The sequence below is a fragment of the Urtica dioica genome, chromosome 10 (assembly GCF_054948205.1).
Source record: "Urtica dioica subsp. dioica isolate 48M chromosome 10, U.dioica_male_clone48M_v1_H2, whole genome shotgun sequence".
Taxonomy (NCBI): domain Eukaryota; kingdom Viridiplantae; phylum Streptophyta; class Magnoliopsida; order Rosales; family Urticaceae; genus Urtica; species Urtica dioica.
In genome coordinates this window covers 14,026,121-14,040,070 of record NC_142765.1, presented here as the reverse complement: position 1 = coordinate 14,040,070, position 13,950 = coordinate 14,026,121, and the positions used below count along the sequence as shown (strand labels likewise).

Here is a 13,950-nt window from a genome sequence, read left to right as displayed (position 1 = left end):
TTTTTTTTTAAATGGATTGTAGAAATTGTGGGAAAGATACTAAAGCGCCTCAAAATCCTGGAAACAATCCTGGAAAATGGATTGTTTTTTAAAATGGACTGTTTCTAGTGGATTTCGATTCTAATTGGTTCAAAACTCTACCGAAATTTTGGCAGAGTTTCCCCTATAATATTGTTAAACCAAAAACCTGCAAACTACTTTAAAAACATTTAAAATCCATCCAGAAACTATCATATTAATTAACTAAGTCCTAAACCGAGCCTCTGTGGTTCGGTCACAACATTTTATCAATATCTATAGTTTAAACAATTAACCAATTTCAATCTTAATTAAACTAACATTTAAAATTTAAAATTAGTTATATAACCAATTTCATTATTAAGTACAAATTGTTAACAATTAAACTACAAATTAATTAGTTAACTAAACTAACAACTTATTAACCAATTTGATTTCCACTACAAATTAATTAGTTAACTAAACTAATTATAAACACTATATATATTAACAATTATAACTACAATAATTAATACATGTACTTATTAAACACAAATATACTTCATTCATTAAATTAACAAATTAATCAACAAGTTAATTAAATTAACTACTTATTAACCTAACATATTAACATACTTATTAAAATGTAATAACTAATTAGCATTTTTATAAACATGTGAATTAATTACATAAATAACAACTTAACAAATTTATTTACCTAATTTATGAACTTAACTAACTAATTACTATAACTAATCAATTAATTTAATTAACATAAATAACCACTAACCTTCACCGACGGGGCTGCGAGGTACAAGGCGTGGCAACGCGGAGGCGACGCGGCGAGGACGGGGCTGAGGCGACGCGGCGAGGACGGGCTGAGGCGACGCGGCGAGGACGGGCTGAGACGACGCGGCGAGGACGGTGGCTCGCGGTGGTGGCTCGGAAAAGAGAGAGCGAGGACGGGGCTGAGGCGACGCGGCGAGGACGGTGGCTCGGAAAAGAGAGAGCGAGGACGGGGCTGAGGCGACGCGGCGAGGACGGGGCTGAGGCGACGCGGCGAGGACGGGGCTGAGGCGACGCGGCGAGGACGGGGCTGAGGCGACGCGGCGAGGACGGTGGCTCACGGTGGTGGCTCGCCGTGGTGGCCTCGGTGGTGGCTCGCGGTGGTACCTCGGAAAAGAGAGAGGGAGGGAGATGGTGGTGGCTCACGGTGGTGGCTCGCAGTGGTGGCTCGCGGAGGGATGGAGGGAGGGTTTGGTTTTTTCGGCTGTGACCAAATGAAGAAGACGAACCAGGAAATTGTGTTTTATAAACTAACCCTAGTAATCAGGTGCGACATGTCGCACCTGATACTAAAATGGGTGCAACAAGTCGCACCTAAAAACAATATCAGGTGCGACAAGTCGCACCTGATAGTAAAAAAAAAACTTTAAAATTAATTCCACGTCAGACAAATGAAAAAAATGAGGGGGAGAAGTTGAGCGCCGAATTTTTTTTGGACTTTCAGGTGCGACTAGTCGCACCCAATACCACTTAAAATCAGCGAATTTTTTTTCTTTTCTGGAGCCCTTCAGGTGCGACAAGTCGCAACTGATGCCCAATTAGATGCAACTTGTCGCACCTAATGCCCCTCCGCACCAGAAAGGCTTATTTGTAGTAGTGAAAGTATCCTTTGTTGAAGTATCTCGCCGCGGCGAGAGTTTTTTTAATTATTTGAAAATTGCACAATGGATTTATACTGTTGTAGAAGCTTCTACAATGCTTAGACATCCGGTGTAGAAGTTATGATTCTACAACGGATTTTTAAGCGTTGTATAAAACATTGGATTCTACAATAGATATTTAAACGTTGTAGAAAGCGCGATGATTTTACAACGGATATTTAAGCGTTGTAAAAATTTCTACAACGTTGGATTCTACATCGCTCAACAAACGTTATAAAATAATTATATAACTGTTTTTAAGCGTTATAGAATCAACGTTTTGTATCGTACTACTGGATATACACTCCAGTGTCCACCCACATCACTGGTCTATCTCTATCGGCTGTCCATTATATACACTTATCTTTTAAAAATATCAGCTCCACACTTCCACACGTCGTAACGAATAAAATATATCTGTCACTTCTACGCTACACCCCAAAAAGATTTGAACTTATTAGTTGACTTTCTCGATGATTGAAAAGCTCGCTCTTTTGATTAAAAAAATATAGATATTTCCTTTCTAAAAAGAAAAAAAAATACAAGGATTCCATAAAAATGTTCACCTCTCCAGTCTCCAAAATATTACCATAGATGAGAGTGTAAGCGTACACAAGAACGAAAAAAAAAAAAGCTAGTCTATTCAATAACAATAATGGGTGATCATCTTTTAGCTAACTGGCTTCTCTTACCCACAATTCTTCTTGTCGTTTTTCTCAAGCTGTTCTTCTTCACCAAAACCAAGCCGAGACTGAACCTTCCACCAAGCCCTCCGAGGCTTCCGATCATCGGAAACCTCCACCAGCTCGGAAGAAACCCCCACATCTCTCTCCTCAACTTGGCCAGAAAACACGGTCCAATTCTCCGGTTGAACATCGGCCAAGTATCCACTGTCGTGATCTCCTCTGCTCGGCTCGCCAAGGAAGTATTGAAGACCCACGACTTGGCTTTAGCGAGCCGACCGAAGATCTTCGGCGCCAAGTACCTCTTCTACAATTGTACGGACATGGCGTACTCTCCGTATGGACCGTACTGGAGATACATCCGAAAGGTCTGCATTCTCGAGCTTTTGAGCCTGAAGAGAGTCCAATTGTTCGCGCCCGTGAGAGTAGAAGAAGTTTCTCGGCTCGTCAGTCGGCTCGCCGAGCCGTACCCTGAGCCGGTCAAGATGAGCAAAGTTCTAGGGCTTTACGCGAACGACGTGGTTTGTAGGGTTTGCTTCGGGAGGGACTTCACGGAAGGTGGAGATTTCGACCGGAAGGGCTTCCAGAAGCTTCTGGAAGAGTATCAGGAGCTTTTGGGAGGACTTGACATCGGAGACTTCTTTCCTTCCGTGGAGTCTGTGATCGGATTCTTGAGCGGGACCAGGTCGAGGCTCGTTCGGACTTCGAAGAAGTTTGACGAGCTTTTCGATCAAATCGTCGGGGAACATCTGAACCCTAAGAGAGAGAGGCTTGAGACGGTTAAGGATCTTGTGGATGTTTTGCTTGATATTCAGAGAAACGGCTCCGGTGACGATGACATCTCGTTGACCATGGACAACGTCAAGGCTCTCATTCTGGTAATGATTTTGCACAATGTTAATTTTTCTGTTCTTTATTTTTCCTTCAGAATTTAAAGGTTTGTGAAATGTTGTTACTAGCAGTGGTGGGCTGGTGGCTACTTTTTTATTTTTTTATTTTATTATATGATTATGGTGTTTTGGTCTTTAATTTATTTTTTCTAATCTTTTGAGTGTTTTAGTTGAAATAGTTGCAAAAGTATTATGAAATTCAGCACCTAGAACATATTATATTTTTAAATATTTTTATGAAATTCAGCACCTAGAACAAACTTAATTAATTTTAGTTTGTAAATATGTTTAAAGTTGTGTATATGTTGATTTAAGGGAGACCAAAAACACTGTAAAATCAAAAGTATAAAAATGCTAAAAACAAATAGTTATGGGGACCACTATGTCACAATCGTAACTTAGGGACCAAAACACTAATTATAAATACTAAAAGAAAAAGAAATAGTACTCGTAAAGTATGCTTTTAAATGTAAAGTATTATAATTTTTTTTTAGGTAAATAGCCAATTAAAACGTTTGAAATTGTTATATGGCTAACGTTTCATAAATCTTAGATAAATAGTCATAAAAATGACGTGACCTAATAAATGAAAGTGGTTATTTCTCTAAGATTTACGTCTATAAATATATAAAAGTGGTTATTTACTTAGAATTTATGAAACATTGGTTATTTAACAATGTCAAACTGCAAATGTGACTATTTACTTAATGAAAAACTTATTCGAATTAAACAAATTATTTCCTTGGAATTACCAGCTGCAAAATTTACTTTCTCACCATGACGTTAAAAAAGGGTACAATGTAATTCTGATATATTATCATTTGTATTAAACTCTGAGTTTATATCAAATTCAGACGTGTAAAAATAAAATGACTACTTATTGGTCGCAGGACATGTTCGCCGCCGGAACCGACACGACGTTCATCGTCCTAGATTGGACGATGACGGAGCTGATCACGAACCCCAAAAGCCTAAAAAAAGCACAGATCGAAGTCCGAGGAATTTTGGGAGATCGAAAAACGATTTCAGAGACAGATATCCCGAAACTACACTACATGAAAGCGGTGATCAAAGAGACTTTCAGGTTACACCCACCGGCCCCGGTCTTGCTCCCGAGAGAGTCAATGGAACACGTGGTAGTCGACGGCTACGATATCCCGAGCAAAACTAGGATCTTCATCAATGCGTGGGCGATTGGGCGGGACCAACAAAGCTGGGAAGATCCAGAGAAGTTTATGCCCGAGAGGTTTATGGATAGTCCGATCGATTTCAGAGGACAAGACTACGAGCTCATACCTTTTGGGGCCGGCCGAAGGATTTGCCCGGGAATCGCATTCGGGATGGCTAGTATTGAGATCGCTCTCGCTCAGATTCTCCACAGCTTCGATTGGGAACTTCCACATGGCGTTAGGGCACGAGATCTGGACATGACCGAGGTTTTTGGCATCACGATGCACAGGAAACATGGCTTGGAAGTGCTTGCCAAGCCACGATTTGTATAATAAAAGCAAATTGATTAGCTATATGTGCAAATGTATGTAATACTATTAGTATATAGTTTTCGGCATAACAAACAAAGCACATCGAATAGTTAAGATATTTGTTTTTTGTTTTTTAAATGTAAGATGTCTTGTAAGTGCAATGAGTGTAGTAAACACATAATTAGGGCAATACTTTTGTCGTGCAAGTGAGGGTTGTATTCCTCACAACAAGTATTATAATACTTTTTTACTTTTATCTAAGAATGCTTTATGGTTTGATTAGTAATATCTAAATTTTCACAATCTATTGCAAACCAAATAGTACATCAGTTGTTTAAGTATCAACCCCTTAAACTTATAGGCAATATATGAGCTGAATAATTGTACCTTATAAATCTCATTAGGTTGTCCATTTATATTTCTGACGTATACGATCCGTAATATGTTTACTAAAAATAGTTACTATTTTGGATTCATTCATTTTTAGATTGTTTCTCGTTTAAATTTCTCGGTAGTAGTATATTTTTACCTAATATACAGTACTACAAAATACCTATGAGAAGTCGCTATATCTGCGTCATGTACTTTTTGAGCCACGTGCATAATGAATTTTTCGAACTCTGTTGACGTGGCACATTGTGAGAGATCCAGCTGGTGTAGAATATGTGTTGCTTTAATAGAAAGTGACGCTAGATTGAGAAATTCGCGGATAAACGGATCTGGGCATCGCTTGAGACGCATAAAATAGAGGGGTGCAATGAAAATATGACACGTGACATTGGCATCGCTTTGTTTTTGAGCGACTCCACGTGTCAGGGGCGTCGCTTTTTTTTTAGCGACGCCCCGCCCCAGACACGTGGCGTCGCTCTAAAAGAAAGCGATGCCAGCCTCTTTAATTACCCTATATCGCGACTCCCCCACATATTGTTCTTCTTCTTCGCTCCTTCACTAAGTTCCTCTGCAAATATCGCCAAAATCGCCATTGAAACCCAAATAACCTCATATTCCCAAAATCCACTGCCAGCTTCTCATCTCCAACAAGATTACTCCCGCCGGCGTCGTTTTCTTCCAATATGAACGTTCTTATTCGCGGCTCACGGGTAAGAATTTATTTTCTAGGGTTTTTATTTGGGGATTTTTGATTTCAAAGTTATTTTTGAAATCTTACTTTTTTATATGCTTTTGTTCGTAGCAGGGGAATACGACGTAGATTTGTTGTTCTTTGCTCTGATTTGCACTCGTCGCCACCGCCCCTTTCTCCGGTTGCCGTCGGTTTTAGGTGAGTTAACAAGATTAGTCCTGCCGGCGTCGTTTTCTTCCACCATGCACGTTCTCATTTGCGGCTCATTGATAAGGACTTATTTTCTAGGGTTTTATTTGAGGATTTTTTATTTCAAAGTTTATTTTTGAAATCTTACTTTTTTGTGATGGTTTTGTTTCGTAGCCAATTAGTACGACATATTTTTTAAATGGGGCGGCAGTGACGAGTGGAGGCTGGAGCAAAGAACAACAAATCTACGTAGTACGAACCGGCTACGAACAAAATCATCTCAAAAAAGTAAGATTTCAAAATATAAAACTTTGAAATAAAAAATCCCCAAATTAAACCCTAGAAAATAAATCCTTATCTGTGAGCCGCGAATGAGAACATGTATGATGGAAGAAAACGACGCCGACGAGAGTAATCTTGTTAACTCACCTAAACCTGACGGCGACCAGAGAAAGGGGCGGTGGCGACGAGTGTAAATCAGAGCAAAGAACAACAAATCTGCGTCATACTCACCTGCTACGAACAAAAGCATATAAAAAAAGTAAGAGTTCAAAAAATAACTATGAAATAAAAAATCCCCAAATAAAAACCCTAGAAAATAAATTCTTACCCGTGAGCCGCGAATAAGAACGTTCATACTGGAAGGAAACGACGCCGGCGGGAGTAATCTTGTCGAAGATGAGAGGCGTGGCGGTGGATTTTTGGAATAGGAGGTTATTTGGGTTTTAATGGCGATTTCGGCGATATTTGCAGAGGAACTCGGTGAAGGAGCAAAGAAGAAGAACAATATGTGGGGGAGTCGTGATATAGGACAATTAAATAGGCTGGCCTCGCTTTCTTTTAGAGCGAGCGACGCCACGTGTCAGGGGCGGGGCATCGCTAAAAAAGAAAGCGACGCCCCTGACACGTGGAGTCGTTAAAAAAGAAAGCGACGCCAGTGCCACGGGCCATGTTTTCATCGCACCGCTCTATTTTATGTTGGAATTGATCTAGGGTTTAAGAACAAGTTTAACGCTTCGCAAAGCGGCGGAATTTTAAAAAATTTATTTTCAAGTAAAAATAGTTTTTACTAACCTAGACAAAGAGCAAGTACATATAAATAAAAACTATTATGAGCTTAGAAGTTTACTAACCTTTCTTGAAGCTTGAACTTTGAGAAGCTTTTAAAAAGTTGCAACGCTCGTCTCCTCGCAGCACGTCTCTCTTTCTTTCCTCGGCAACTCGAGCAACCACGATAGTTTCTATCACTAAATCACTCGAAATAAAAGGAATCAGTGAGTGGGAACTTTTAAACACTACGCCTTAAGAACGAGTCTAGAAGTCGCAGAGCTAAACTCTAGGTCAAATGAGGACCTAGGTGCCAAAACAATAAAACGAGAGGGAGAGAGAGGATCGGCCAAGTCTAGAGAGAGAAGCTTTCAATCTCTAAAACTTTGGAATGAGAAAAATGAGAAGAATGAGGCTCCTATTTATAGGAGAGGTCTCACCTTCAATAAGGTAGTTTCCTCTTCTATAGAATGAGCCAATTTCCTCTCTTTTTTTTCTTGAGATGCTCGGCCAACATAGGCTTCATTAAGCCTTGGATTTGTTTCCTATTTTGTTCCATGCCTTGCCTTTGTCTCTCTCTTGGCCGAATTCCCTTAAGCATCCTCATGCAAATTTGTTTCCTCTTTTTCTTTTGTCAAATATCTTGATACATTTATGCACAAAATATTCTCTCTTGCTTTGGGTATTATGGGCGCCCATATTGTCTCTAGAAGGAGCTTCTAGAAGCTTCTTCATTTGTTCATGACAACATGAAAAAGGCCCATTAAGAATTTTCAATAAAATTCTTATGAAATGAAATTAATTCACAAGGCCCAATTATTTCAATATGGCCGGGTGACATTAAGTCATCAAATGAACTTGTCAAAAAATTTATTGACATTCATTTCATGCAATGTCTCAAAAAACAAAAATACCCTTTTGACAATTTTCGTTCTTGTTTTGACTTAGCTTCAAGTTTAACTATTCCTAATCGATGTGATTCGTGACAGTGACCTCATGGATCCAAATGAACAAATCTTGAGCTAAAATACTTGGACTCAAAAGTTCACAAACCTTTTCCAAGTTTAGCTTAATGTCAACTGACTCCACTAAAGAGTTGACACTGAAAATCTCTCGGTTCAAATGAATTTATTTTCTCCTCAAGAATTCAACCTAATTGTAATGAGTGGATCCACAGAATATTATCAGTGTTTACCCTTCATGAATATCATCAGCTAGTCGGGATTTACAAAATTACCATTTTACCCTTCTAGCTGTTATTTCCTAAACTCCTTTGTCGCTTGTGAATAAGTTAGAAACAATGTATTGACGAGGAGCTAACAAGTCACATTGTTTCATCCAAAAGAGTCATGACTCAATTTGGACACTGGCCAGTTCATTTATTCACACTCCAAGGAACAAAGCATGAGGTGGTATATATTGCATTTCAGCAATCTTGTACATGAATTCCATATCTATGAGAACTTCACAAAGTTACTCATGACATACTCACAACTTAGTACTTCACCAATAGGCCTTGTTTGGAATCACATAGTGAGTCCGAATTCTGACTTTCTCAAATGAGAATACTAAGGTGTGAAATGACATGTCTCATTTCAGGATTAAGGTAAGCACGATGTAATTCATACGTAGTGACTTCGAGAGATAAGAGGTTAAATGGTTTGTTCTTATGTTGTCTCTAGAAGTGCACTGGTCAATTCAGTACCTTCGGAAGATACCTAGAAGAACTATAGAGTCTCCAACTCTCAATGCCTCATAACCAGACATCATAGATTCTTCTAACAAACGTATTGAGGTCTATAGTCCTTTGACCCTTAGATTGCGAATATATCGTTTTAAGCAAACTACGAAGAGTTTGTTCATGCAAATCTACATTTGTCTCTTCGTAAGTTGTTTAGTTTGTTTAAGGACTAAAAGACTAAGGTTTTATCATGAAGCTTCAGACAAGGAAGATTGAATGAACATTTCAACTTTTAATAATAAATAAGCAGTTACAAGCAAGAGTCTTTGTAAGACTATATGACATCAAATCTACATAAATACACACTACAACTCTTCTTGTGGGCACTATTGACAACATTTTATGCGTCTCATGTGCAGTAAGAGACGCCCAAATCCGTTTACCCGTAAATTTCTCAATCTAGCATTGCTTTCTGCTAAAGCGACACATTTTCTATACCAATGAACCTCTCACAAAGCGTCACGTCAACCGAGTCCGAAAAATTCATTTTGTGCGTCGCTCAAAAATGTACATGACACAGACAGATATAGCGACTTCTAATAGGTATTTTGTAGTAGTGAACATACACGACTAGTTTATTATTTTTGAAACACAAAACTTGATTTGAAAGGCTAAAACAAACCAAACCTAATTGGAAATAATTGGTTAGTTTTGGATGGTTTATTTGAATTATTTTTGTACTGTACGTAACGTTAAAGCTATAATGATATCTATCTATATGTACATGTGTGTATATATATATATATGTATATATCTATATCTATATCTATATAATATAATAAGTGCGAATGCAAAGTTAGGCGAATGTGACACATCATAGTTTAGTCGCGGCTGGCTTCGGAGCTCGTCGAAGCAACAGCCATGGCGAGAGAGAGAAAGAAAACGATATTAAGTTTTGGGGTTGGTAGGCCGGTTCGGTTGGGGGTTGCGGTTTTGTCTATAATAAGTATTCATTATGAACGTGGTCATGTGACGGTCTTAATTAGTAGGAGTGAATAAAACCATATCTGAATTTTTTTTCAAAGCATATGAAGAATCGGAGAGGAGAACCTCAAGAATCAAGAGAAAACCGTCCAATTAATCAACGAATGAAAAGAAAATGAACAGAACATTCTTTCATTGCATTTTTAATTAATTAATTAGGTGGATCGGATTCTTTACTCTTTAGTTGTGTACCCACACAACTATGAGTTTATCCCTAAAACCATCCACAAGGACATCGATCCAATGGATGTCCTCGTTCTTGTCGAGGTAAAAATAATATCAACCATCCATTATTACAATTATCCCTAAATTTTATTTTTTGCTAAATATTTCACTTTTTTTAATTTTTTTATTAGGAGCCTGTGTTGACCAGTACTTTCCTCGGTACTTTCCTCCGTGCCCGTGCCATTGGATTAATGCCCATGCTTGACCAGGTAACACAACAAATCCTGACTTAAAAACACTCTCTCGAAATTCAAATGTAAAATCGAAAGTGTAACGTGAGTTAATTATGCGTGTAATAATAATTCAGGGTGAGAAGGATGACAACATCATCGCATAGCGGTGTGTGTTTGAGGTGTGGAGACTAATCGGCACCGAGGTGGTGAACTGATGATCGAAGCCCTTACAACGATGATTTGTGGATTGACCTGCAGCGTATATTCTTTGTAGAGCGCAAGAGAGAGTTGTGAACACTTTTTCTCTCGATTTGGGTTTTTTTAGTGAGAATCTACAGTAGCAAAGTGGACGTAACTTTCGCATTGAAAGTGAACCACTATAAATCTGTGTGCTAATTTGTTCTTTATGAATTTGTTTTTTTTGGTAAAAAATATCAAATTCTAACAACTGGTATCAGAGCTCTAGGTTGAGTTGCGATTTTGAAAACGATGGGAGGCAAAGAATGGAGAGCACACAAAATCGATAAATTCGATGGCACCGATTATGCGTTTTGGAGGATGCAGATCACGGATTACGTGTATGGCAGAAAGCTTCATCTACCCTTGAGTGCGAAGCTAGAGAAGATGGACGAGGTGGAATGGAACCTTCTCGACAGACAGGCTCTGGTTGTCATTCGAGTGACGCTCTAAAAGAACGTTGCTTACAACGTAGCGAAGGAGAAGACCAGGACAGGGATGATGAAGATAATGTACGACATGTACGAGAAACCTTCGGCGAATAACAAAGTGTTTCTCATGAAGAAGTTATTCCACCTGAAGACGGATGACGGCACCGGATTAATGACCCACGTGAACGTATTTAATACGATTGTCAAACAATTGTCATCGGTTAAAATCGATTTCGATGAAAAAATTCGAGTCCTAAGTCTGCTCGCATCCCTACCGAATAGCTGGGAACCCATGAGGGCAACAATGAGCAATTCGGTTGGGAGTGCCAAGTTGAATTTCAATGACTTGCGAGGTCACATCCTTGCTGAAGAGGTTCGATGGATAATTTATGGAGAGGTCGCGTCGAGCTCGGCCTTACACATGTGGAGATCAGAGGCAGGAACCAAACACAAACCAACATCGAAATTCCAGAGGCAGATCGAAGTACCGGAATAGGAGAAACTAGTCCAAGCCTGGATAACCTTTCAAATGTTGGAACTGTGGAAAGACGAGCCACATCAAGAAGTATTGCAAGGCGCTAGAAAAGGATGAGAAATGTGGTGCCCATGCCTTCACTGAGAATTACGTCGCGGGAAACCACGGGAAAGTCTACCTGGCTGATGATGAGCCTCTAGACAGTACTGATATCGGTGATGTAGGCTGAAGATGGGAAACATGCAAGTTTGAAAGATCACGAAATTCAGACATGTTTCGAATTTATGAGGAATCTAATCTCGGTGGGTCAGCTCGACAGCGAAGGTTACATCACGACCTTTGGGACTAGCTCTTGGAAGGTGTTAAAGGAAGCTATGATTGTTGCTCGTGGTCAGGAGACGGGGACACTCTACAGACGTTGAGCTGCTATGACATGGTAGCTGTCGTTGACAACACAAAGAAGATCGAGCTGTAACACTACATGCTTGAACACATGAGCGAGAAAAGGATGAAGATGCTGGTGAAAGACGGCATATTCCGGAGCTAAAATCCATGAAGCACCACACATGTGAGGCTGCATCCTTGAAAAACAAAAGAGAGTGAGTTTTTCAAGTGGGAGCTGAGAGTAGTGAGCTGAAGGCTGAAAAGCTTGAGCTCGTACACAAAGACGTATGGGGCCCATCTCCCGTCGCTTCTCTCAGAGGTTCCCGCTACTACGTGACCTTCATCGACGACTCCAAGAGAAAGGCACGGGTTTATTTTATGAAGGATAAATTTGACGACTTTGTTACCTTCAAGAGATGGAAGGCCATGGTGGAGAAGCATCCTAAAGCTGAAGTGCTTAAGATTTGATCATGGAAGAGATTATGTTGATAGCTATTGCGAATTAGACATCCCTATAACCGTTGTGGAAAATAACTAATTACATTAACAGGTTAATTATTTATACGATTTTATAAACAGATTAAAATATGAGTTTTCAGATTACTTACGTGTTTGGCAATCTGCAACTGACACTTCAATCAAGTTCTTCAAGATCTCGTTCTGAGCTCCAATAACTCGATTTTTTAGCTTTAGCTACGATCTTCACTTCGGGATCGATGGCATGATTCTCAACGTTTGGATATCCAGAGATGATACCGTAATCTCCGGATGGAATAAGAAGAAAGTGTTGACTCATTCGTTATCTCGCAACGATTCTGACTTAGAGATTCAGGTCATGTCGTGTTTTTTAGAATGGAATAAAAAATTTCGAAGGAGAGAGAGAGAGAAAAAATTTGTCCTCACTTGACTACAAATCCTACTTTTTCTCTCATCCATCAGATCACAATCTAGTGTATTATATTTCTTTATTTTTCTCATATAATTATTTGGGAATAATGATGACAATATCTTATTTGGGAATAATGATGACAATATCTTATTTCCTTATTTAATGGAGAGAATATCTCTATAATTATTATTCTCCTGGATATTAGGAAATTAATTTTAAGAGAGAATAAATGACAATATCTTATTTCCTTATTTAATGGAGAGATAATATTTCAACCATTATTATTCTCTCTCTTATTTATTTAGTTACCTGATTTCTTATCCACAAATCTAGAAACTAATTAAAGAGAGAATATTAGGTAATTAATACCCATACAAGGCGACTACCATAAGGTCATGGGCCAATATATTTTCAAATTTTACAGTGTCCATAACGCCCAACTTAAAATTAATTTTACAGTTCCATTTAAAGACGTATTTAAATAAGTTGAATGATTTTTGATTTTTTGCTCAAAAACACACAAAATCATTTAATCTGTTAATTTAAGTGATAATGGCTCATTAATGATGTGCCAAACATGCTAATAGTGTTGTCAATGGTGCCCATAAGAAGAGTTGTAGTCTTTATTTTGTACATTTGATGTAATAAACTCTCATGAAGACTCTTGCTTGTAATTGCCTATCTATTCATTAATAAAGTTAAAACGTTCATTCATTCTTTCTTTGTTTGAAGCTTTATGATAAAACCTTAGTCTTTTAGTCCATAAACAAACTTAACAACTTACGAAGAGACAAATGTAGATTTGCATGAACAAACTCTTCGTAGTTTGCTTAAAACGATATATTCGCAATCTTAGGGTCAAAGGACTATTGACCTCAGTATGATTGTTAGAAGAATCTATGATGTCTGGTTATGAGGCATTGAGAGTTGGGGACTCTATAGTTCTTCTAGGTATCTTCCGAAGGTACTGAATTGACCAGTGCACTTCTAGAGACAATATAAGAACAAACCATTTAACCTCTTATGTCTCGAAGTCACTATGTATGAATTGCATCATGCTTACCTTAATCCTGAAATGAGACATGCCATTTCACACCTTAGTATTCTCATTTGAGAAAGTCAGAGTTCGGACTCACTATGTCATTCCGAACAGGGCCTATTGGTGAAATACTAAGTTGTGAGTATGTCATGAGTAACTTTGTGAAGTTCTCATAGATATGGAATTCATGTACAAGATTGCTGAAATGCAATGTATGTCACCTCATGCTTTGTTCCTTGGAGTGTGAATAAATGAACTGGCCAGTGTCCAAATTGAGTCCTGACTCTTTTGGATGAAA

At 38.7% G+C, this 13,950-nt stretch overlaps 1 protein-coding gene across 2 annotated transcripts; it reads left to right on the top strand.

Moving 5' to 3' along the window:
- The first annotated feature begins 2,236 nt into the window (after nt 1–2,236).
- LOC149383447 (cytochrome P450 71AP13-like) lies at nt 2,237–4,991 on the top strand. 2 transcript variants are annotated; one of them, XM_089628876.1, is made up of 2 exons: nt 2,237–3,264; nt 4,131–4,991. In XM_089628876.1, exons 1-2 carry the CDS (start codon nt 2,359–2,361, stop codon nt 4,776–4,778), a joined length of 1,554 nt encoding a protein of 517 aa, XP_089485002.1. In that variant the 5' UTR covers nt 2,237–2,358; the 3' UTR covers nt 4,779–4,991. The 2 variants fall into 2 exon arrangements, with proteins under 2 accessions (XP_089485002.1, XP_089485003.1); XM_089628877.1 differs by having other exon boundaries at nt 2,240–3,264; nt 4,167–4,991.
- The last annotated feature ends 8,959 nt before the right edge of the window (nt 4,992–13,950 follow it).